We start from the raw sequence: 26,614 nt of genomic DNA, 5'->3' as shown, positions 1-26,614 counted from the left end.
CTATACATATAATTCTCCATTCTCCTGTTGTTATTCACTCATGTTTTGATTTGCTTGGTGGACTTGATGAGTCATTCTCCCAAAGAGAAAGTACTAAACAGCACGTGTTGGGTATTTTAACACTTTATTCATTTTTACAGTCAGGAACCTCAGTAAATCTGGAAGATCCATCCACAACCACAACAGCTTGGTACTCTGTCCTCATGCTGGTCTCCATCCTGATCACATATTGCTGTTAGGGTATCCCATTCCTGAACCAGGGGTTGTTGAAGGTCAGCCACTGTGGCTGGTCGCATTGGCACACACAGCACATCCAACCAGATCTTACAAGTGCTCAGTGGGGTTAGGAACTGGACTTAAAACAGGCCATTCACCCTCTCAACCCCCAAATTCTGATGGTACTGTGATCCTGGCTTTGGGGATCACAGTGGGGTCATCCTAGAGGATGGTGTTAGGTCCCAGATTCTGGAGATATGGGATCATTACTGGCTCCAGAATCTTATTCCAATAACTCCATCATTTAGGTGCCAATCATACATCAGTGACTGGCACACACCTGGTATCACTTGAAATGTTGAAAAAGGCGTAATCAGTGTGTGATGGCCTGTAGAAGAAGCTATACTTAATTTAAGGTATATGGTCTGATTTCTTTCTCTGTTTTTATGGTCACGTTATTTTTTTCCAAAGGTAGCTATACTGCCAAAAAGCAGCTGAAAGTCAAACGCTAGGTGGATGTTTCTTCCTTGTTTCAAAATTCTTTTCACAGGTTCAAAAGAAATGTTCAAAAACATATTTTTAATGTAGTTCACAGAAAGAATCCTTCTTAGTCCAGGTAGATCCTGTAGCCTTTCACATCTGTTTTCTGAGAGAAATAAGTAGTTCATATGTACTGTCTATTTACCTTATCCCCATCTGAGAAGGTGGTCATCAGTACAGGAACACATGGGGGGACTGTACTCTCACCATTTCTCTTCATGCTGTACACCTCAGACTTTTGTAGATTTTAGGAAGAACAGAATAGCGCAAAAAGAAATTCCTGAGTAGAGGTTGTTGAGGCCGACATATTCCTGGGACCTTCTACAGTTGGAGGAACAGAGCATCATCAATGTAAGAAACTTAAGGAAGCTGAGATCCTTTAAAATGCAAGATGCTGCTCATCTTATGTCTGTTTTGGAAAGTGCAATCTGCTTTGCAGCCATCTTTTGTGGCAGCAGTATCAGACACTTAAAGAAACTGAACAAACCAGAAGTTCTGGCTCTGTGCTGGGAACAACTCCAGAGCCTCTGGAGTCGATTGTACAAACAATGCTGCACAAGTTGCTGAATATACTGGATCATTCTTCACACTCAACACCACACAATGAGGAAACAGTAAATACAGACTTAACGTGGCAAGTCCAACCCAAATAAATCATTTCTTTTATGAAAAAATATTAAAATTTCCCATTAATGATTAGTTAGGTTTTTATTATTAATCTCAGTTTAATACCTGGACAATGACCTTGCTACTCCTCAGTGTTGACTTAGCTTGATGTTACTCCCTGAACAATTTCAGATCATTTACTTACTGCAAGAACTAGTTGCTGCCCAAACGTTTCATTTTCTTGCCTTGACCCACAGTTTAAAATTTGATAGAAATAGAAAAATATGGTCCATAAGAAGGCTCCTTGCATTTATGCTGAACTGTCAACATGTCTTTCCATGATTGAAGTCCATCAATCATGAAAGCCAGAGAAGCTACAACAGTTACCTTGTAAAACATTAAACATTTGAACTGACAGCTACACCTAATGTGAAAAAAACTACAACATGCAGTTGAAATGTTAGAAGAACAGTTTAATCATACATAGTCACAATTCTGCTTCCAAAAAATGAGTTTGTTTTCTTCATCTAACATCTGGAAATGTACATAAGGCCACCTGAAAATGTACATGACTTTGACAGTGTGACAAAACTCATATGTTCATATTTATATAATTGACAATATTTTACATTGTTTTGCTTACAAGGTAGTAGCTGTTCCAAAATACAGCACTCTTCTGTACAAAAATAATTCATATCATATCCTGTGGAGCTTCCATGGTAGCAGAGAGGACTAAATGCAGCCTCGATTTTAGTAGACTTGTTTTTTTTTTTTTTTTCTTCATCTTTTTTTTTTTTTTTAAACTGTCACACATCAGAAGAGACTATTAACAGTGGATGTTACAGCTTCAGTACAAATAGAGGCTGGCCTTTCCTTAACAGATTAAAAACAAATACCATGCCAGATTGTGAAGCCATAGATTTTTTCTTTAAAATAACACTTGATCAAATAAAACTGTATACATTATATTCAAGGGGAAAGGAGTGATGAATATACACACATCTAAATGCACATTTTTGCCTTTTTCTCCCCCCAAAAAAGTGTAAAAGACATCCCATTTACAGCATCAACGTTTACAAATGTACAACTGTACAGACGAATTAAAAGCGTCACTACAAATTTATAGCAAGGCCTGTCAAACACCACGACTAGACATATTTTCAACTAATAATCTTACACTTATTAACTGCACATATACTACATGTAATCTACAATTCATATGAAGCAAAGAAGCCATCACTACGAGCATTACAGATGAATTGTTTAGCTTGATGGCCCCACCGACCTCCACCGCTGCACTTGCATACCCGACCAAAATGAAAAAGCAAAAAATTTTAAAAACAAAAACAAAAAAAAAAACCCAGAACCATTAAAAAAAACAAGGTTCTTTCATCATCCCTTTCTTCAGACCATCCCACTACTTCTAGATCATCTCACCTCAGATTTACAAAACACCACTTCACCACATTTTATCTTTTACACTGCTCCAACATTCAGGCGGTGGGGGTACCATCATAGCTCCAAGCCCCCCTACCCAAAAGCAACAATTTTACTCATACATAAAGATGCTATACGTGGCTAAACTACTTCTACGCAAGAGATTATTCAGTACATAAAGATACCGTTTTCTAGGGCAGTGTTCATTTCAAACTACAAGACAGATGTTACACAAAACATGATAAAGAAAAAAAATCATTTCAAGGATTAAAACCTGTCACAGCATGCTTACGCATACCCTACTCCTACCCCCCTATCCCCGCAAAAAGCACTCCCCAACCCCTCGCACTATGGTCATTTTGTGTTAAGATTGAACCAGGTTACACAACCGCTGTAGAGCCAAACATCATGCTCTGCTTCTGTCAATGGCAGCGTTCCTTCTTGCATAAACCCCGAGTGATCACCTGGATGAGAAAGCAGAATGGCTCGAAATGGGGTTAAATGAATGCAGCAGCTCAGGTTTGCTGGTCTGTGATAGTACCAAAACACGAGGCAGACTGTGAGCTGCTGGAGTAAACACACCCCCATCAAGTCTGGAAAGAGAGGGGGGGAAAAAAAAAAAAAAAAAAACACGACTGGAACACTACCCTAGACTAAAGCACCAAGCTAGAAACACGGTCTTGAAGATCTCTGGGTGACTGTGGCACATAGTGCTCGCCTGTGGACAACAAAGGGTTTTATACACCCATCCATACTATGCAGTGCCATTTGAAAATGAATCCATCAGCTGCTTTGGCATGAGAAAACTTCTACGCTGCATGGGATTTACAAATATTCAATTGCCTAGACTTCATTAGAACAGCTGACATAGTAAGTCTGGTTAGAAAAGCAAATGGAATTGTGATTTAAAGGATCACTCAGTTTAGCTTTTATAAAGTCACTTGCTGGTGTTAATTGTAAGAATTGTAAATTTCAGCAAATGTGTTAGAAGATATTTTTCTACAGAGAATTTACAAGGTAAAAAACTAAATGTACAATATGAAAACCAGTCAAATACATCGATTACATAATTAACAATGGGCTTGTGCTTTACCCAGGGGAAAAAACAAACAAACAGCCTGCTGACTGCGCGTCCCCTGGGGGCCACGCTCGGTACCTGTACCAGGGTTGGCAGAGTGGCAGGGATCAGTTGTCACAGCGTTCTTAGGTAAAGTTGTCTTTTTTTTTTCTTTTTCCTTTTTTGGTAATTCACCCCTCCCTCCCTCCAGAAAAAAAACACAAAGTAAAAAGGGATGACAGGGTGTCAAAGGCTAACCCCTATGGTTAAAGGAGCATCTCTCACAGAACAGGGGGTTTGGGGTTCTTACGCCTCCGCTTCTTTAGGGGACCCAGGTTTTAACTTGACTACATGAGCCCGTTTGTGGGGCCACCGATGGGACCCAGTTCTGAGCCACTCTTCATGTAGTACTTCTCTAGTTTGGCCAGAATGTGCTTCCCATATGTGTACTTGCGCAAAGTGGCAATGTGAGGCCGGATCTGAGAAAGAAGAACAAACCCACCATGAGCCAATTTAAACATGACAAGGAAAAAAAAAACAAACAAAAAAAAAAACATGATGCGAAAACATTTATGAATAGTAATAATTTCCAAAAACAGGGAATGCAAACGGAGAGGGGATTTTTGACTTTTATACTGATTAACAACATCTAGACATCTATTACTGCACTAAGACCAATACAATTATAAATTATAAAAAAAAAAAAAAAAAAAAAAAAAAACAGGAAAAAAAAAAAAGGAGAGAAAGAGGGAACTGTTGGAGCAGAAGAGGTAGTGAGAGGTTGTGATCTAGAAAGAACTCAGAGCCGAGGCTGCAGGGAAAGAGACTGGTGACACAAAATCCTGTGACTGACCACGAAGTCATCAGTATTAGTTTTACTGCAGTCCTTGATATAATAAGCTTTTTTAGTCACTTGATCCTTTGTACAAATGACTGGACATCAAACTTACTTGATGACTTTCTTAATAATTAAATAAATAAAAATCGAATAAATAGATTTAGCTAATTGTTATAGAACACTGTGTAAGTAAGATGCAGTAAAATAAAGATCAATCTGAGCATTTGGATATGTACAAGCTATAATCTGTGCAAATGACATCAGCTGAAACATTTATCACCTTCCTATGGTCTAATTTCTATTATAAATGATAGATTTTTGTAATCAATCAATTTTAATTTAACAATTACAGGAATGTAGAAAATTTTATGTACAGCGCAACTCAAGAATACTTTATCCCTGAGGTAAATTTCAGTGTTATTACACTTTACAAATCTACGTAATCCCTTTTGTGAAATATAAGGAATGTATACACACTAAAACTAAAAGTAATACAAGGGTGGTGGAGACTGGTCACAGACAGCTGCACACACACTGAAGAACCTGGTACATTGGGTACGTTCCCTGGTCACACTGCCATGACAACACACACAAAAACAGTAAACAGCTTGGTTCTTGGCTCTTGGGGAAAAAGAGCCAAGAAGGAACGTCATTAGAAAAGACTTGGAAAAGGAAAAGGAAAAAAAAAAAAAAAAACCTGCAGGATTTTTAAGCTTGTAGGGCACAATCCTGAACCAATAAATATATTCAAAACCCCCATCCTTGCTAGGATGCTTTAAGATATAATCTAGCATAGGCCATGACTTCAACACCTACGTGTTATTTAGCAGGGCCTGAAGCAGTCTTGAAGCAGAGTGTGAAAACATTCACTAACCTGCCATCTCTGTCCATGTCATTTCTCTGCTTACCTTGTGCATGATGATTTTACGCTGAGCAGGTTCTGCCATGTCAATCATCCTTTGGACAACATAGTTGGCATACTGGTCCTTCATCATGGTGTACAAGGCGCTATGGGGTCCATCTTTCTGGCAGCACACTTCGTCTATCAGCAGAGCTCTCTCTGCACGCGAGGAGTGGATCACACACTTCTCCACAACATTACTGAGAAAAAGCAACTTACTGTTACTCACAAATTCACAAATGACCTAAATAATTTTAAGAGTTGGACAGTCAGGGGAGCTCATATATTAATCCTACTGTCTTCTCCAAGAAACTTAAAACCCTGTGTTTGGTTTTAAAATGCATTTCTATGCACAGCACTGACATAGCATATGACTAAATGATGACATGCAGCACAATGAACTATAGTGCTTACTTTGTGTTTCTGGTCAAATTTACCATACAGTCTAGTAGAAAACAGACTGTTGAGTTGTAAAAAAAAAACAAAAAGAAAAACAAAAAAACACTGCAGGACTGCACGAGTTGAAGACCGGAGTCAGACATCTTTGCTATAATACAAATGCAGAATTTATGTGCCAAAGCACAATTTTACAACTTCACTGCAGGTGGGACATGTTTAAAGTACATATGCAAACACAAAAAAACAAATTCCTAATTGTAGTCTCAGTTGTCCTCACTTTTCATTAGGTCTCTTGAGAATGACAAAATCTGGAAGTTAAAGTCACTTTAAAAGATAAAATAATCCCTTATTTGTCCCACAGTGGGGAGATTTCAGTGCTACAACAGCAAAGGTGATAGTGCAAAACCAGCTTTAGAGGTAAGAACAAAAACTGTCCAGAACAAAATCTATATAAAAAGTCTATATAAAATGCAAAGTGAATTGTTCAAGTCTTCCATCACTGCAACAATCTGATGCTAAGTGGATGAAGACCTTACAGTGACTAAAGAGACAGCAGTGGAAAGAGCATTTTCCTATTATGACTACCGGAATTTTGCTCAACAATAATTAAACTATGAGTATTCAAGCTTAATTGCATAATTTAGGACATATGCGAAGCTTAACCATAATACTGCATCCTTCTAGAGATTTTGAAGCATTCAATAACACAGAACTGCTTCACAGTGTTTGCTCCAGTTACATCACAGATCCTCTACCAGCCACTGCAAAACAGGATGGCTGCAGGAAAAGACAACTGAGTTCTGGGGAGACAGAGAAACCTGAGTAATATTCCATATTTGGAGAGGCATGGATATAAATAATGCTCTGAATGTGGCTCGTCATATGACATCATGTGTGCTGAAACCAATAATAAGACTGCCCTATTACATGTAAACAGGAATATTAATGGAAAAAAAACCTAAATCAATGATCAGCTCATGTAAACACCATAATCTGAATATTGTTGGGTATGTAAACACAGCCAGTATTATGGGGACGACTCTAGTTTGAAACAGCATATCCTGATGTTGCCATGATACTTTTTTTTCATATAATGGTTTCAAAGGATTGCCCTGAAGGGCTTCATAATCTGCAATCATAAAAATGTGCCAGCACATAAACACCACCTACCTTGCAAATTTATGTTGGCTCAGAAGAAGAACCTTTCCACGAACCTCTGCAACAATCTTGCTCTTATCCTCTGGTCTGCCGTGTTCCAAGACATGCTGAATGACGTAGTTACCATACTGATCCTGCAGGAGGCAGTAAAGGTGTGAACGCAAGGAAATGCAGTTACAAAAAAATATTAATAAAAAAATTAATTGTTATAACATCTGATTTGATTCATATTCATGCAGTATTTTTCACCATTGGTCTCAAGTGGTGTGAGATAATCATGCATCTCTACAATGACAGGCTGACGAATGAGTGACACCCCCGTTTGCAGTATTGCAAATACCCTTCACGTCATCACTGCGGAAGGTCAGACAAAACAGATGCTGCTGGTTTGGAGTGGGGTTGACCAGACAATACAACCAACAGCATCTTTGCCCCTTCAGAAATGGGTGATAGACAGTTATGGGCATGATTTTAGTGTGGAAAGATGGAGACAAAAACTCACCTGACCAAGCAACAAATGACACCACTCAATTGTCAGTCTTGTTAAAAGCAGTAATTTGTTGGGTAGGTAATGTGATCTCCACCTTTAATTTCCAAGTATTTGCCTTTAAATTAATTTCCTGTCAATCTGTTTAACAACACCTGCATAGTGCTTATTGGACTTTAAAGTAAAGTGAAAAGTTTTGAGAGATTCAGTTTCTCAGAAAACTAAATCAATTTAATTCAAATAAAATTAAGATGAAGGGAGAAAAACAGATTGATCAGAAAATACTGTAGGCAAAAAAAACAAAAACAAAACAACAAAATAAAAAAACCCGAAGGAACAGACAGAAGCCTTGTGAATCCTGTGTAGCATTTAGCATGAGAAGGGGGAAAGGCAAGAAAAAAGGCGGCTCAGAGGGTTAGGAGAGGTCTATAGAAGTTGGGAATTGAACAACTAAATGTTAAAGTTAAACTCTTTACAAGGAAGAGATGAAAAGGGGAAACAGTAGGGGAAGACGGGGGACATCCGCGAGAGAGAGGCAAATTGCTCTGACCTTGAACAGTGCATCACGGGACACTGTATAATATGTTTTGGGTGTCATCTCCAATGATACGCCTTGATATTTCTAGATGAAATAAGTGAGGGGGCAGGGTGGATGTTTAAGTAATCACATGTCAGATGTAATGACAGCTAACAGCACAGTTACATTCATCCTTTCACTTTACACTTAGCAAACCACAAATACACAGAACAATGAGGCTAAAATATATGAAATGCTCAAACACGAAGGGGACATGCAAATACACAAGACTCATCTGAACAATGACCAGTTGTATCTAGCAGATAAAAAAAAAGTTACAACTGCAGCTCAGGTTGGGTTTTGAACTGGGACATACTGGTAACAGATGTGCTCACCTGGCCCAGTTGTTCAGAGTGCTGGTGCAGTTCGTCCAGGATGGGCAGAGTTTGCTCCTGAGTGCAGTGCTCCAAAATCCTTTGAATAACTCTGCATCCGTAGGGATGTGTGGAAAGCACAAACACCTAGAAAATGAAGTAAAAACAAGAACGTATCAACAAAATGAGTTTTATAAATATCACACAATAACTACAATAATGCTGCATTAAAAAGAAATCCAAATCTCTTTCGTCACTAACATAGCAATAGCAATCAAATATACCCTTTAAAATACAGTTTAAGTAAACACTTTATCTGAATTTAAACTCAGTCATGACATAAAAAAAAGGAAATTTTGTTCCATAAAGGATTCAGTTTTTTATATAAACAATGCAGTGATCAATTAATAAAATAGCATTTCATGGTCTACAGTGGCCTAACAACAACAACAATAATTCATTATTATACCTGTCCTTGGAAAGCATCAATAATGAACTGCAGGGCCTGAGGCTGGACACATTCAATGCACTTCTGCACTACATGGTTCCCATTCTGGTCCTTCACACACTTCAACACATGGCCATCCAACTCCCGTACGATGTCACCCTACAGAAAATAAAAAAACATCAAGTGTTTAAACTGAAGTTTTGAAAATGATTGATTGATAAAAGGGCATAAACTGTTAAAAAGAAGTGAAATATCACTTACAATTACCTGCTGGTCTGAGGAAATGGACTCCAAAGCTTTTTGAATGACCCTGCAACCATACATCTGTAAAGCCAGAGGAAGGACATGCCCACGAATACGTGTTGCCAAAGCCAGTTTCTGGTCTGCGCTTCCAAACTGCATGATATGAAAGAAAAATGACTTCTACATATGCTATAGAAAAGCAAAGGTTTCCACTGCAGTTAATATTGTGTAGTGACAGAAGTAACACAAAGATCAACGGCTTGAACCTCAAAGAACTTCTGGATGACGTAATTCCCAAACACATCAGTCATCAGTTGATATGCTGCTTGCAGAATCTCTCCAAACACCATCTGCCTCTCAGCAGGAGTGGCTCTCTCTAGCTTCTGCTGAATAAATCTAGATGGAAACGATACCAAAGGAATGAAGGAGCTTTTCAACATATTTCTAAAATGTTAAGTTACAGAAATCCGATTAAAATTTGGAATTCCAGACAGAAAGAAGATCCATGTTACCTGGATCCATGCTGGTCTTGGGAGAACTCCACCATGTGTCCAGGAAGGTCACGGAGCTGGAGGTTGGGGAAACGGTTGTTCCTAAAGTCTTCAAGCAGACGGCTGCGCCCAGAAGGCATGACATCAGAGCGACTGTAGCGGGGCCGAGATGGTGGAAACAGCTGGCTGCTGGAATTGAATAGACTGGATGTTCCACCAGTGCTGCGGTATTTGGCCTCAGCTCCAGGAGCAGCAGAAATGTAGCGCCCGCTGCCATTTGTCAGGCCACCTAAGATTACACAAAGATGATCACTTTGAGAAAATCACCAGCTTTTTTCTTTTGTTAATGGTGATGGATAAAGAGCCTGTATCTCCATCAAATGTAGTTACATTTTTTAATCAATATCTCATTACATTAGCTGGCTAGACCTTAGAACTATTCTATACAACTATAGAACTATACAGCTAAGAAGCTGATTCTGTGTGTGTGTTGGAAAGGGAAAGAGGTGTGCACAATGAAAAGATGGCTAATGGAGTTGACAGACAGCCATTTGGAAAGGATCAGATACTTTATCAAGGACAGAACTGAACAAATTGAAAAGATCTGGTGACCACTGCTTTCCTTCCTGGAAAAGGGGTGGGCCTCTGTTTTTTCCGAAAATAAATAAAAATATATATAGATATATATAAAAAAAAGAAATGGTGGGTTAAGTTGTAAAGGTGCATACACAGATTCTTCTTTAAAAAGGAAAAAAGTATGCAAATATAAATATGGTTAACTAATTTAAGGGCAATAAACCACAATCAACTATTTAACAAAAAATAAATAATAATAATCTTTAATGATTTTTAGGCTTACCAAGGTGAAGGCTGGAAGAAGATCCATGAGAAGAGGGCAGAGAAGGTGGAGGAGTGAGTGGGGAGTGGCCTGGTGTCAGGCCAATGGGGCTGGGTGAAGAGGAGTAACCCAGGCTGTTGTAAAACGGCTGGCCAATGGGTGTTAAACTGCTGCCACCTCTTTTGTATAGGTCAGAACTTGCCAACAGCGAGTCTCTGCGAGACACACCGCTACTAGTGGAACTGGACACTGCAACAGGAATTATGGAAAAACAGGTTTAAGAGAACAGGCTTTTACCCAGCATGAAATAGAAATGTCAAATTGTGCACTCAATTAAAAAGTTAAATAAAGCAAGGACATGCAAGATAACTGGAAACTGCTTTCAATCATTGCCAGGGGTAGAATCCAACTGGTATTCCAGATAACCATGCATATCCTGGAGCTTGTAGTTCAGCCACTGACCTGAAGAGCCGAAACCTCCAAGAGCAGAGCCCAGGCCCACACCGAGAGAGCCGCCTGTACTGCTAAAGCCCAAGGAGGAACTTGGAGGTGGAGCAGCAGAGTTGTGTGAGAAAAGAGAACTGCTCTGAGAGGTGTTCGGGACAGATCCAGAGCCATAGAAGGAGCTTGAAGACAGGCCGCTGCTGGGTGGAGGAGCCTGCTGCTGTGGCTGAGGTTGAGGTTGAGGCATGGAGCGGTATAGTCCATTGGCTGGAGGCCCCGACATGTTACCGGAACCAGATGCAGACACTGCTGCTGTAAGTGGAGAGATTAGTGTGTAAGATTTAATATGATAACAATAGTAACTGTTTAATACTGGTATCTAAATCTAGCATCTGTAATCTCATATGTAATTGATCTGGACTAGTTCTTACCAGCCTGTGCTGCTGCAGGGTTTATGAGGAGAGGGGTCTGGACAAGACGAACAGGTCCACCTAGTCCAGTTCGGGCACCTGGGCCCATCACCAAAGCTCCAGTCTGATCATAGTAGGCAGCAGGAGCCAACACCTGATAACCTAAGCAGAACACCAAAGAGTAAATGTTACTTAACCAGCTTTCTGGTGATATTTTAAGTGCAGTAACCACCAGACTGTGCCAAACTAAAATCAAACAAAACAATATGCATTTAGTTGTTAATGTCTAGGGCTAAACTGTGGCATGATGATAGGAAGTCATCTACACACCAGGCATTCCTGTGTAAGCTAGTGCAGGGTTTGCAGCAGCTGCAGCTGCTAAAGATTCCTGCTGACTCTGTTGGCCTTGCCCAGGTGTGAGAGGCCGCTGGCTGGTTCCTGTGCGCATTACCTGGAGGAGAAAAAGAAAAAGGTAAAGATGATGTGACACTTAAACAGCTAAAAACTACAGCGACATCTGCAACTCTTTTAAAATTGCATGTTTAGTTTGTGAGACTAAACGAAAAACAGTTAAAGGTTTTGTTGATTTATTGACTCGGAAAAAAATATGAAGCAAGGCTTTTAAACTGTGGGCTTAACAAACAGTTTCTATAATTGAAGATGAAGTATTATTAGGTACTTTTTGACAAGCTGAACATTTTGTACAAAGAACTGTTATCTTCATACAAGCACAAGTCACTGATGTTAAAGCTCACTAAAAAAAAAAAGACATCCTTGTGTCCAACATTTTTGTGAAAAGGAAGTATATCTAAAACCTTTACAATATTTAAAAGAAACGTCAAGGATAGCATGTATAAATGACTGTTACCTGTGGCTGTCCTGGCCCTGGTCCCTGATTGGATGCTTGCTGATTAGCTGAATGATTGGCAGTAGATGCAGCCTGTTGCTGGAAAAGATTGGCTGGGTATACACCCCAAGGAACACCGTAATACTGTGGTGGAACAACTGTGGGGCCTAAAAAGCAAATTATGAAATTAAAAACAAACAATATGTCAGATGAAAAGGAACTTTTTTTTAATAATAGGAACCTGGCACAAGAGCATCATACATGAAAATTCTGGATTTTAATAAAAGTGTAAAATTAAAGAAATAAAAGGCAGATGAACATGTGCTTTATGATCACCTGCAAGCGTTGCTGCTGCTGCCAACCCAGCGGCAGTGTAAGGATCAGCTCCAGGGGGGGCAGCATTAATGATGTAAGGGTTTGGAACAAATGCAGGCGCAAGGCCAGCTGGATAATAAGGAACAATAATTTTCATTTATATTATATTTTCATCTTTAAAAAAAAAAACAAAAAACAAAAAAACAAACAAACTAGTATTTAAATTTTATTACATGATACAACATTTTATTACATGTACCACACAGTGACAGGGGCAAGTAGCCCGTCTTACCGAGATGCTGCTGCTGAGCTGCAGCCAGGGCATATTGTTGTTGCTGAGCTGCAGTGAGCTGTTGAACGGTCAGGGTATTAGATCTCTGGAACAACTGAAAAAACAAGATTGTAATCTGTTGAGCACACTCAAATTTAGATCTTATCATAAACATAGTTCATGCTGCAACAGACCTGCTGCTGAGAGCTGTAGTCAAACAATCCTACAGGAGTTCCTGAGGAGTCCACCTGAATTTGGTTCCCAGCATAGTCAAACTGTAACGACTCCACACCAGTTGGCTGCTCCATACCACCCAGGTTCTGTGCTTCCTGGTTCTGGAAGTCCTCAGTTGGAACCTTGTTTTGGGCAGGGTTCTGTTGCTGGAGGAGATGGGGGTGATGCTGTCCCATCATCTCCAAACCTGCCTGACTGGGGCCCATCCTTTCCACAGCCTCAGTGGGAGAGGCTTGACGGCTTCCGGGGGTTGGACTGCAGAAGTGAAATAGTTTGGTATTAGTATGTACTGTGTGCTACATTTAGATAGACCTTTGTCTCAGATAATCTAGGAATATCTCAGCCTTCACAGTTAGATATTTTCACAATGTTTAATTATTACTAAAATTTCCCTAAATATCAGACGGAAGGTACCTGCTGGTACCTACAAGCAGAAGAAAATGTTACAACACTCAGTCACACATGAAAATCACCATGTGAAGCAGTCCCATCAATAATTTTATTTGCATCACTGTTGTAAGGCTGCACAACAGATAGAAAATTTAATTTCATCGTGATACTAGCCTTTGCAACACATATACATATTGCAACAACTGCCTAAACTGCGATAAATAGTAGACCCTATTTGCATATTTTAAGGAAGTGATATGACAGTTTCAAACGCTGCTGAACATTCATGCTCTGTGTGCGTCAGTGGTGAATCAAATAGACCGTTACTGTCCTGGATGCTCCATGTAGATGTTAACAGCTGCAGCACCAGAGCCCAAGGAGTAAGCATTTTGATGGTGCAGGGTAACGAAAGGAGCAAGGAAAATGTGGATGCAGAGGAACTTGTGGCTAAACAGAACAGCACGTAGGCCATTTCAAGCTCCGAAAAGAGATGACACACAACAAACACATGTACTGACATGACATGTTGAAAACTTGTGCCAAACACCAGGGGACACATTTAATCTCCGCTGCCACCTACAGTACAACTACAAGGATCTATGGATGAAACCAGTCGCCGTTTTGTGTGTTACAGCGCCAACTTTATTGCGAGTTCTAATTATCTTGTATCTGCCGACAAGGACAGTGCTATGGATATCTGGGCTGATGATATTAAATAGTGGTCCACCGTTACTGATGAGGGCTTCTTATCTGGTGTTATCAAAATTATTCTGTTGTTCATATTAGTCATTGTTCCATTAATGTCAAACTCTGCTTCATCTGACAAATTGCTTTTGACAATCCATACTGGAATATAAAATGAATCTCCTTTATATTTTATCAAAAGCTGGTAAACACCTTCAAACTTTTGCAAAGGCTGCCAATTTTCTATTTTATTTTTAGTCTTTAGGCTGAAGGACACCATAGTACATGATCTGTGTTGCTGACCAAATTATTTTTATTGAGAAGAAGTTACTAAAGGGATGGCCGTGGCTCAGGAGGAAGCAGTCGGAAGGTTGGTGGATCGATTCCAGGCTTCCTTAACCAACCCCATTACCTCTCGATGTGTCTATCGGGGTATGAGTGTGTGAATGTGACAGGTAATGTAAAGCGCTCAGAGTTATGTGTTTTATTTTATTTGTGCATTTTATTTATCACCGGTCATATCGTCATAGCAACTTTCAACAGTGTTACCGCATATTGCATTTTCCTGATATTGTGCAGCCCTATTGTGCGGTTTATCAAAGATTTATGTAATCTGTTAAAAATGCATCAAGATTAAATCATTTTAAAATTCTGTTATGGTTTATATAAGTGTGCAGTTACTGGTCTTATTTATCCCTCATACAAAGCCATTGCATGAGGCCTTGTAGGATCTCTGAGTCCGATAACTGGAAATTTAATCGGCACAAGGTCACAGCAAATACATGTTGATTAAGGCAGTTAGATCACTGACAATAAGTCCTGAAGTGCCTATATTGGCTCAAGTCACAAAACAACTTCACTAAATGTTGCACACTATGGTTAATGTCCCACAAAAGGAAATAAAGAACCAATTAATGTGAATTTTTTACCGTCTCTGATTTTGGTTCAAGCAGGAAATGCAACCCATTAACTATAAGCTGGGCTTCAGTAAATACACCATTATGGTTGGAGGTTTAATTTTAAGGGATTATTAGTGACACAACATAATGATTAAGTGTTGTAAAATTATAATAAGTCATTAAATTTCAAAATCCAGTGACTAGTTTGCTGGAAGTTTACATATCTTTCTGCATGCAGGTACAACAGTAGTCTGCTGAAGGCTGGCTGTACCCTGGTGATATCTTCAATCACTCATTTAAAGAGTATACAACAATTTCTTGTGGGTCATCAGTATAAAAAACAATGCACTGGTGCATTTCTGCCATCAACTAAAATGTCTGTGGAATAGGAACCCTACATTTGCTTGCAGTTACCACATTATTGCTTTAATTCACATCCCTATTATAAAAAGAAAAAAAATTATTTTAATTTCTGTGAAAGGAAAACCTACTTGAAGTCTTTGCAGTCTCTATCCATGCCATTTAGCAGACCTCTTGCATTGGCTTTAGCAGGATCATTTTCCTCTCCCACTATAATATCTGGGTTCTTATCCTCTTCAAAAGGGGACACTTTCTCTTGGGCATCACTTTTCTCTCTCCCATCTTGGTCAGTATCTCCTCCACCCTGTAATTATTTAAAAAAAAAAAAGTATATTTAATTAAACTTGAGAATAAAGCTTGAATTAGACAGACAAACCCACATTTGTAGTTACAAGTGACAAGAGTTAAGGAGTGTTGACATACATAGCCCCCATTCCTGTAGCGGCCCTCCATCTTGTCACCAGGTGAGGAGCTCAGAACATATTCGACCATGCTCACCCCCAAGCCACCACCTTCTGAACGAGGTGAAAGCACAGAATTGGCATCACCATTCCCATGGAAACCCTGGCCTGGCCGCCGCTGCACCATGATTGGCTGAGACACTGAATGATCTGAATGAAAGTTCATAATCAAACACAGAGTTAAAGTGTAAATACACACCGAATTTTTCCGTAATATTTTCTTAAAAGCTCCGTAAAAGTCTCGAAGTCTGAAAACTAGTGAATCTACATCAGATAAGTTCACATCCATACATTTGCGGTGGTGGGTGCAGTTTCTAAGCCTTCCAGGTGAGGACCTGCTTTTTCTATTTTTTTTTTTCTCGTGACAGGAGCACAAAATGTAACACTACATCATGAAAAACATAGCCTGGTTTTACCCTATAAGGGGTGTTTCGAGCAATTTTCTTTTTACCTACAATGTCCCGATTTTTAAAGACATTTAAAAAAATGCAAATTCTAACAGTATAGGTGGTTTTCATCGCAATTAAACTATGCTGTTTACAACTCAAAAAACACATTTTAGGGTGCACTACCGCTTTAAGGGAGGTGAACCCTACAAAAATTCAAGATTTTTGTAGTCTGTCATAATATGTGTTTTTATGCAAGTCGCCAGTACAAACTTAACAAAACACACAGCTTCTGTGCATTTATGGAATAATTTATTCAACATTTAGATGGTATAAAATGTAAGTGAGCCCCTTGGTTAAATAAATAAGTAAACCTATGGCACTAATCATTTGTTACACCCTGTTCATTAGCTAGCAGCTTTGGATCTGTAATATTGTTGGTGCATCTGGAGTTAATCACTCAGAGTTATGCTACAGCATTTATATTCATTCATAGGCTGGGCTTTGATCAGACTACTAAAAGAAGTGGTCCATTTTTGTTTCAAGCCAGTCTGTGATCCATTTAATTCAGTTTTGCAGCACTGCTTAGCTTTGACTGAGAAAGCTGGAGAACAGCCAACCTCACAACCTACAAAGACTTTAAATTAGTGGGATAATTTAGGAGGTTATTTCCCCACAGAGTATAGATTAATAAAAGCAATAAAGACAATGTATGACAAACAAGGTTTCAAATTATTTAAATGGAAAAAATATATAAAAAGATATAAGGAATACTCACGAGATGATCCCCATGCATTGTCCCTCCACTCCTCTCCAAGCAGCATTCCTTTCCTTCCATCCTTGGCCAACTCATCAGAATCCCAGAGCTTTTTTGCTGGCAACAGCTAAGACAGAAAAAACAAACATACATTTGCATACATTTCCTTAGCTATTCTAACATCAAATCATTAAAAATAAACCATTAAAAAACAACAAGATCTCCAACTTCACAGATGTTCATCACAAACTGTTGGATACGCAGCTTCCTCATTCAGGGCACCTTGTAATCAAACCAATTACTATCAGAGAAGCCTCTTCGCATTTCGACTCGTGTGCTTTGGGCTAAAATTTTTTACATACAAGTTCCACCAATGACATTTAAGTAGCAACAACATCAAAGCACTGGATTTATTAGTTGGACATGATCAATTCTCTTCTGCTGTTTTTAACTATGAACTTACAAACACTACTCACTACAGGTTTTTGCTCTTTTCCATGGAAACAATATGCCAAACATCCGAGTGTCTTACTTTTTACAGCGGAAATCTTTTAATAATACTAATAAATCTTTATTTGTATAGCACTTTTAAAAACAGAGTTTACAAAGTGCTGAACATCACACAGCAAAGAAAACAATGACAAGACACATACAAGAGTACAGCATGAAAATTAAATAGATAAAATATTATAAAAAAGGCCAATCGATAAAAGTGCGTTTTAAGAAGTGATTTAAAAGATGATACTGATGGTGCCAGCCTTATCTCCTCAGGCAGGCCATTCCAGAGTCGACAGAAAAAGCTCGGTCACCTTTGGTCTTGAGTTTCGACCCCGGAACAGCCAAAAGAGACCTGTCTGAGGATCTAAGGCTGCGTGGAGGCTCGTAGGGTGTCAGTAAGTCACTTGCCATCGTTATCAAACTAATCAAAGATTAAAAACAAAAAATCTCACTGGCATTATGTTAGATTATGTCACCCGTTATATTTCATGGTGTATAACACAAACACCATCAGGGAGCATTAGTGTACAGTTTTGTTTTAATTTCATTTTACACAAAATCCAAAAGAGAAACAAGCTTCCATAGATTATTTTCTGATGGTCAAGCCAATGCTCCCTGGTAACTTGCTCTTAAAACAATTAAAAATAATTTTAAATTAAGGTCTTTAACTACAAAACATTTGGGGGATTTTTAATTAAAGCAATGTTTGTAGGATTTAACTTCTTAACTGAGCTGATTCAGTACTCAAATAAGACTCCATACTCCCAATCACAAACAACTTAAATCTGTTTGCAAACGTAAAATGCATGTCATTGTATCAACTGTAAACACACTACCCCCATGAAGCCTTTAATTAAGAATATACACACTTGTTTATGGGAAAAACATAATTAATTCACCATCAAGAAAGTGAGAAAGACATGTGTTTTCATATATCTTAAACTGACAAGACTGCATCACATACATGTAAATTTCAGAAAGCTACTTTGAACATGCTTTTTAATTTACCTTTTTCCAAGAATTTGCTAATGACATTTCTAGATCCATATGTCTGTTATGGATCCATATGCAAGTGACCATCAACTATGAATTTTGAGCTTGGCTGATGTAAAAGAGGTTTTAGAATAAGACAGTAGTATCAGTTGGGGAAGATGATGAATAATGCCACAAGGCTCTTCAAGCCAGTTTATAGGAAAAGACCAATCAGGTTCTTGTGCATCTTGTATACTTGTGCATTTGCTTGTTTAAAAAGATAAAGGCATATATTGTTGTCATCTTATGTCTCATCCGTTTCTGTATGAGTACAGATATCTTAACACCTTACCTCCCCCATCCCCCGTGACTCCAAAGCAAGAGCTTGAAATTCATAATTCATTTCATCCACAGCTCGGACCTAAGACATGTAGAAAATTGGAGGGAGGAGGGGAACAAAAAACAGAACTGAGTATAAATAATAAAAAAACATTAGAACACAAAGAATGTATCTAAATGTATTCACTGGAGGCAAAGCTTCAACTTTTTTTGTAAATTCTCACAGCAACACTTTGTATTTCTACTTTGTTTCTACAGAATAAAACATAAGTCAAAGACCCACACCATATTTCAAATAATCACTCAGTTCAAATTATATAAATTATTCCTTTCCATTATTAACTTTCCAAACATCCAGTCTTGATTTACTGTGCAAGTCAGACACAAGGGAGTTTGAATATAAAAGTACATTGTTAAATTACCACTGAGTGTTTGCCATCCCTGACAACATATGTAGGAATCTTATTTAACAAAAAACTCTAAAACCATATAATGTGGACAAACTTCAAATAAATATTTGTATAAAAGGATTTTACTTCATTGGTGATCAATTAAACTGACTTGGACAAGCTAAACAAATTCAGAAATAAGTTAAAACAAGAATATTCAAATGGCTCCTTCAGCACTCTTGTCTCATGGCCACTGGGCCCAATGTTTAGATTTAATTATCATACTGAGGTCTTTTGTGATAAATTTGCATGCTTTGCAGGTTAAGTGAAGAGGGTCAACTGTGCCAGGCGTTAGCAAGAAGACTGAACCTAATCAAGGAAGAGAAAAAAGCCTGTAGGTTTGCGGGGGATATTAAAAGCCAAAACACAGCACTGCAGCTTTAAAAATAATCTCAGACAGGATATTAAAGAACTGTGCCACTACAATGATCAAAGCTACTTTCAATAATGTATACACTGAGAATGAGGGTCCCTTATCTTAATGCAAAACTGCCATTTCATTATTAATTAATTAGACCGAATGTGAGCAGTCATGGACCAAGCATATACAATACTACTCATCACATAATGTGGTTAAACAAAAAACTTTACACAATAGTATACCAAAAAGTAATTACAAAGCCACTGACAAATAATATAGTGGGGTTTGAATGCTGAATATTAGCAAGTTCTCAATTTCTTTTTCTTCATTTTGGCATTTTACAGTATAGTGTGTTCCAGTTGTCAGAAAATCCTTGAAAATCCGGGGAATTTTTGCCAGAAATGACGAAGTGATCTAATTTTTCTTAGCGACAAGCTCGAAAGTGTCAGAGGACCCAGAGATTCCAGTAGTCCATCGTTGTCTTTATTAAAATTCTAATAAATTTTGTGTTCGTTATGTTTCTAGTGTAAACAGTAGTAGGTTGTTGTTATTGATAATCACGTCGTTAGGCTGGTTTGTTCATGAAAAATCACGTTAATATGTGTGGTTTATTAATCCTTATCACCAAAATTGGCTGCAGTTCCTGTGGGGCACATTTTTACAACAGGTTTTCGATTTTCTAGTTATTTTACAGCTTTGTAGATGCTCACAAATTGGCTTTTTTTTTGAGGCGTCCATTTTTCCCGAGCTGGTGCAACTGGAACACCAACTACCTGGTAATGAAGCTACATATTCTCGGCCACTTGAAATTCTGAGACAAGTGGGATGCACCATTACTCTCAGTATTAAGTTGAACATCACTGCAAAAGCTGGCCTCTACGTAGAGGTTCTTTACCTGATCAATATGATTAGAATCACCAGTAGGCCAACGATGTTTGCTGGGTGTGCAACCTATAAGTTGCTCCCCGGGCTGTCTTTGAAAGAAGTATCCAACTGTGGCATCATCCTGAGATCTTCCACTCAGTGGAGGCTGCGGCGTACCTGGGGTAGGGTTGGAACTTCTATCGATGCCCTGTAAATGTGGTACTCCTGGAGCCTGCCCAGCTACCCTAACTGTGGCTAGGGGCCCACCAGCATGAACTCGCACACCCCCAGACTCAGGAGCACCATTTGCATGCAGCATCCCACCTCTCGTCTCCTGCCAGGCCACGTCATTCATACCTAGGATGCTGCATGGAACGCTCATTCCACGGGAAAGCCTAAACAAAGCATGACATAAAATATAATTAATATTAGGAAGATATTACCATAGTTTGCACTCCCTTACTCCCCCAAGGTTTAACAGCACAAACTTTTTTATCCAGAGGTTTTAAATTTTCAATAATCAGCTGACTGGATTTTAAAAGGCAGTTAAACTCCATTACATCAATACTGTCACTTTTATTAGTTTTTGTTTTATGCCAAATAAAAAGAATAAGCATAATAACTTTCTCAAATCTGTAGTAAAAAGAGGAAACTTGACAAGTTTCTAGGAGTGTTACCGTGAACACTAATTTATTCAAGGTAATGCCAAAACAAATAAATAAATTTGGAAAAAAAAAAAAAAAAAAAAAGATAATTCAATTGTCAAATGCAATTATGCAAGAGACAATTAAAACTTCGAGATGGAGCCAAATTTACATTTCAGCAGACCTGTTTGCTACTATTTTTGGCATTATGTTGACGTAAGTACACAATCTTGTTAAGTGGATACAACACTTTTGTGCCGTTTTCCATGTTATCAAATACATTGTTTATCTACCTGATATGATTTAAGACATTTAATTTAACCTCCAAAACCAAATGTTGAAACAAAAAGGTTGCTGTGTCCTGGTTTTACGTTAATGGAAACTATCATTTATAACATGTGACCGCCTTTGCTTTAACAAAAAGAAATGAAAATTAAATAGCAGAAGAAAGAAGAAAGAAGCTGTTCTGGGACCCTTCCAACATCTCATCTAGTATAGTAGGCCTCGTCAAAAGATTCGTCCATAAAAACGCTAAATTGAGTATAATTATCTGCGCTGGGTCAGGACTAATTCCCGACCAGCTAACTCAAAGCCATGGCTAGTAAAGTCAAGTTTATTTATATGCCGTGTCTTACAACACAGCACCACAAGTAAAGTCAAATCTAACAAATTCCTGACCTAATAATTATCAAAACAAGCCACTTTTAAGGATGGTGACGGCAAACATGACCAACGACCGATGTAACGTTAGCCAAGATGCTAGTTGGTCCCCTAAGCTAACGTTATATCACAATTTATTACGTTAATAATGGCCAAAACGGCAAACAACCGCAGTCGTTGAACACTGGTAACTTTCATCTCAATAACAACTTCGTTTAAAGTGTTAGAAAAAAATGTGACAAATGACTATATTACATCCGATAATAACTACTATTTGTTGAGGCAAATCAAAGTGCAAACCTTTAGCAAGCTGGTTAGCAAGTTCAGTGCTAATATTGAAGCTAACAGCATTGGGTATTAGATATTCACACAAATATTTGCTTTAAATGGTTAATGGTAGTAAGAAGTTTTGCTGTCTGAAATTGGTTTAATTTCCCACAAATTCGAGTATTAGCAGGAGCACAAGCGTATTCATTGTGGTAAATGTTGCTTACGACAGTGAACATTAGCAATCTCCATGGCCAACCCGCTAATGCTAACGACAGCGGGCCTGTTGTGTTTGTTATTGGTTTGTTAAGCTAGACATCAAAGTGATTTTATTAATTGGATGATTTTCCACAGCGAGCCAATTGGCATCACAGACAGACAAAATACGTTGTTTTTCGACTCGATATATCAAATTTGCCCTGTGCAACAAGCCAAAGAAACCATGACAGCTAGCGTAAAAGCTTCTTGCCAACTTACTGTTGTGTGAGCTAAAACATCAGCCAAACACTCAGCGGCTAAACAACATGGCCCCCCTCAAGTTCCAAACAGAGGGGCCTTAACCGCTAAACAAAAGGGGAAATGCTCACGCCACGGCAACCGCCTCCAAAGCAGTCGCTTTACAAGGCTTGTGTTTTTATTATGTACAAATAAGAGAAAATACTCACGCCTTGTCGTGTTGAGAGAGGGTCTGTGCTTGTTGCACACCGTCAACCCTATTCTATATTGTTTTGTTTCCTTGGAAAGAGCGGTGATTTAGCAAGGCTTGATGGTCAGAGCTAAGAGTTTGCCTACGCTAGTGCCCCCTCCCTGTAAGTAGCGTGAACTACGTAGACATTACCAATGTAAATTTCCCATTTCTAACGTATTTTTTTATACACCTGACAAATCAGCCTAAAGTTTGTTTTGTAACTCAACGTCCAGCATCTCGCAATTAAGCAATATAGTGGCCTCTCCACCAAAACGCACACACATCATATCTGTTGTATAACCTATAAATTATTTCTTAATCTTAAATGTTTATTTAGCAAAAAAAAAAAAAAAAAAAAAAAAAAAAATATATATATATATATATATATATATATATATATATATATATATATATAATAGTATATGCCACTTTAAATAGTTGAATATGAATTAGCCTAAACGAAAACTTGGTGTAATACATCATCATGCATTGGGTTTTGGTTGATTTTGGCTGATCCAGAGTCAGGTGGTTTCTCGTGGTTTATGACCCTCCTCTTCATGTGGAAAACCGATGAGACCCAATCACCACTTCCTTTACAAACTGTGATCTCACCTCCCTATTTCCGATTGGATTGCTATATTTAGGAATCCACCCTACGCTTTATAAAGAGATCGCAGTGGTTACTGGTAAAGGTTGTGGAGATTTTTTTTTATACGAAAACTCCTCAGGACAGGTCTGTTTCGTGTCAGAAACCAATTTAAGGGCAGAAGGCGGTGGGAGGACGATACAACAGCACATCTAAGGTTTTGGATTCGGCATTTGAAGGAGAGCTAGGAAACTACGCGAATGGCAGACATACGAAAGAAACTTGTGGTGGTAGGGGACGGAGCATGTGGGAAAACGTGTCTCTTGATTGTATTCAGCAAAGACGAGTTTCCAGAGGTATATGTGCCGACTGTGTTTGAGACATATGTGGCGGACATAGAAGTAGAAAACAAGCAAGTCCAGCTAGCTTTGTGGGATACAGCTGGACAAGAGGACTACGACCGACTGCGCCCTCTCTCCTACCCCGACACTGATGTCATTCTCATGTGTTTCTCCGTGGACAGCCCGGACTCGTTGGAAAACATCCCCGAAAAGTGGGTCCCTGAAGTCAAACACTTTTGCCCTAATGTGCCAATCATATTAGTGGCCAACAAAAAGGATCTACGCAACGACGAGAATATCAAGAACGAGTTGTCTCGGTTGAAGCTGGAGCCTGTGAAAGCGGAGGACGGCCGCGCCATGGCCATGCGCATTGGCGCATATGACTATTTGGAGTGCTCTGCGAAAACCAAGGAGGGAATATGGGAAGTGTTCGAAACTGCAACACGTGCAGCCCTACAAAAACGAAGAACACCACCAAGTGGATGTCTGCAATGCTGCGTTTTGATGTGAATCAACCCTGTCTGGAGGGCTTTGACGTGCAGACAAAACGTTTCCTTCCACTGGGGTCTGTGTCTGGACATGTGCGGTCTATGACCGTTGTTTGGACCCTCCCTTGTAATCAGACGCCCTTGACTGAACTAAAACCAATGACTACCAACAAGTTGTTTTGAGCACACTCAAATATCATCTGATAGTGGGGTGTATATGAGTGTGAAATGCAGTGGTTACAACATGCTCTTTGTGGGTCGCATGATCCCAGTCTGACTAGTGGAGGACTAAAAAGAACAAACCACAAATCGTTTTATTACACTGGGAGACTTTTCATCCCCTCTCCTGTGGACATGGCCTTATCTAAGGCCTTGTTGCCAACCAAGACTTCAGCTGATCTCTTCTGTATTCTAAGTGTTGGGATTGGCCACAGCCTTAATTAAATGCCACACTTTGTTAAAGCGGCAAAGCAAAAACATTGCACTGTAATTTATGTCCATTTAGTGTTATTACATGACTGTTTTAAGTTTGTGAAATTCCACAGTATTTGATCAGAACAATATTTAGCAGAAATCACTTCCTGTAGTGTTCTAAGTTTCAGGTGAAATTGTATGCCACTTTTTAACTATACAACGCACAGCTAAGTCTACAGCTATTTGAAAATCATTTTTGAAAGCCAAATCTTAAACGATTGTTTTCAATCACGCAGTGATAAATGTCCTGTTTATAGATGTAAACCCAGACACATCTCAGAGTCTTGAAAAGGGCTAAATGCATTGCCATGAAATAAGAATTGCTTTTTTTTTGTAAGAATGATTTTTTTTTATGCTCAACTGTGGTCAAATTGACAGCTAGACCTTACAACTCACTTGTACCAAATCATTTGAAGCACATACAGTCATTAGTTTCAGAGACTGATGCATCTCAGCTGTGACTTGAAAGACCAGCTTGACATCCTATATTTAGCTACAGGTTGTTTTGCAGTTAAACAGCCAATGTTATGAGTGATTTGCTCACTTCTGTTAAGAAACCTCTGCATTTGAACAAACAGCACATGCTTATTAGGGATTAAGCCATCTGATGGCATTTTTTTCTTGACTTTTAGGCTTTTATGGTGGGTTATTGATTACATTGTCTTATAGCAGTTACACAAACTTAAACAAGAGAGGTTTAAAAACTAAATGTGAACTAGTAGATTTTTTTTGAAGCTGTAAATCAGAATTACAGTTAGCTGAGATAGTCACTTAATATGAATTTCAATGTCTTCCGTTATGACTGTGAATGTACCTGAGATTTTTTTTAGATAGAAACTTTAAGGGGACATAGATTGATGTGTTTGAGTTAACCTTTCATAGATGTAAAATAAGTTCAATTCACCCATATAAGTATTGTGTAACTCTGCTCTTGCATGGTGCTGGGAGTGCTTGTTGAAGTAACAGCAATGAACATCAATTACATACACTGTTGCTACACTGGTTATCCAGGGTAAAACCCTGTTGGATTTACTGTTCTAGTTGTTCTTTTAATTGTCTCCTAAAACCAAAAAAGAATGATTTTAAACATGTATTTCTCCTTTTCTCAAGCAATGAACCACAGTGAAGATACTTTAAGTTTAAAATGTTCATGCTTTATAAATCTACCCAGAGTTACGATGCTGTAAAAGTCACATTCCCCTCTGCCCTCTGTTGCTGGGTGTTTTTTTTTTTTTTTTTTTTTTTTTTTTTTGCTGACTTACAGGACAGGAATGCATTGTGCTGGACTGGTTAATTTTCCCACACTGGCCCCCCTCATGTGCCTCTGATTTGCAATGCTGTTACACAGACTAGACGTTGCAGTTTTCTTCTTCTTTATGTGGCTAAAACCTGGTGAAGGAAGACACTGGATGTGCTGAAGCATTGTGTTTGTAAGAGACTTTCTATGGTAGAATGGTACATTTGAAACAGTGGAAAATTTGTGAGGAAAAACGATACAGAGTGTAAAAGAACAAGTGGTTCTGTTCTGGAAACGCCAATAAAAAGAAATCAATGCTTGTCTACTTTTCTAGTGTTTTGCCTTATTTTCCACATATGAACTTTTAATTCAAGAAAGTTTAATTGACAAATATGTGACTGGATTTTTTTTCTTTTGTGAATTTGGTGCATCATGATTTTATCTCTGTTTTTACCAGAATACTTTTACTGACAACTTTCATTTAAGCCTTTTGATAGAGGATAATAATATTTTACTTATGTCCATTTTGCTGCTGAAAAGTTTCAAACAGCTTCAACTTTTTCAGTGCTAACATTAAGAACATTTTTTTGAGTGCATTACTTGTCAATAATATGAGCATTGAACTCTGACAGAATGTTGCACTTCTGTTTATATTTGTATACTTTGAATTGCAAATGCAAGATATTAATTTTTAATAATAATCACTACGTATGGTTCTAAAATATCCATAAGTGGTAA

At 38.5% G+C, this 26,614-nt stretch overlaps 2 protein-coding genes across 6 annotated transcripts; one reads left to right on the top strand and one right to left on the bottom strand.

Annotated features, from left to right (window-relative positions):
• Positions 1-1,817: 1,817 nt before the first annotated feature.
• On the bottom strand, positions 1,818-22,856 carry pum2 (pumilio RNA-binding family member 2). Of its 5 annotated transcripts, none has more exons than XM_041976123.1 (23): positions 22,728-22,856; positions 20,523-20,886; positions 18,831-18,899; positions 17,030-17,135; positions 15,828-16,015; positions 15,536-15,708; positions 13,032-13,326; positions 12,859-12,952; positions 12,588-12,695; positions 12,273-12,418; positions 11,735-11,855; positions 11,426-11,566; positions 11,013-11,306; positions 10,572-10,799; positions 9,734-10,001; positions 9,488-9,617; positions 9,240-9,374; positions 9,000-9,137; positions 8,552-8,677; positions 8,190-8,261; positions 7,165-7,286; positions 5,603-5,795; positions 1,818-4,335 (listed from the first exon to the last, which is right to left on the bottom strand). In XM_041976123.1, exons 2-23 carry the CDS (start codon positions 20,871-20,873, stop codon positions 4,204-4,206), a joined length of 3,630 nt encoding a protein of 1,209 aa, XP_041832057.1. In that variant the 5' UTR covers positions 20,874-20,886; positions 22,728-22,856; the 3' UTR covers positions 1,818-4,203. The 5 variants fall into 5 exon arrangements, with proteins under 5 accessions (XP_041832057.1, XP_041832058.1, XP_041832056.1 ...); XM_041976124.1 differs by lacking the exon at positions 22,728-22,856 and adding an exon at positions 22,540-22,594 and having other exon boundaries at positions 9,246-9,374; XM_041976122.1 differs by lacking the exon at positions 22,728-22,856 and adding an exon at positions 22,540-22,593.
• Positions 22,857-23,426: 570 nt separating this feature from the next.
• On the top strand, positions 23,427-26,201 carry LOC121633844 (rho-related GTP-binding protein RhoB). The gene has a single exon (XM_041976127.1). The coding sequence runs from the start codon at positions 23,597-23,599 to the stop codon at positions 24,185-24,187; it is 591 nt and encodes a 196-aa protein (XP_041832061.1). The 5' UTR covers positions 23,427-23,596; the 3' UTR covers positions 24,188-26,201.
• Positions 26,202-26,614: the final 413 nt, after the last annotated feature.

This window comes from Melanotaenia boesemani, chromosome 22 (genome assembly GCF_017639745.1).
Source record: "Melanotaenia boesemani isolate fMelBoe1 chromosome 22, fMelBoe1.pri, whole genome shotgun sequence".
NCBI lineage: Eukaryota > Metazoa > Chordata > Actinopteri > Atheriniformes > Melanotaeniidae > Melanotaenia > Melanotaenia boesemani.
The sequence above is the reverse complement of the archived record's forward strand: the minus strand, read 5'-3'. Positions and strand labels throughout refer to the sequence as shown.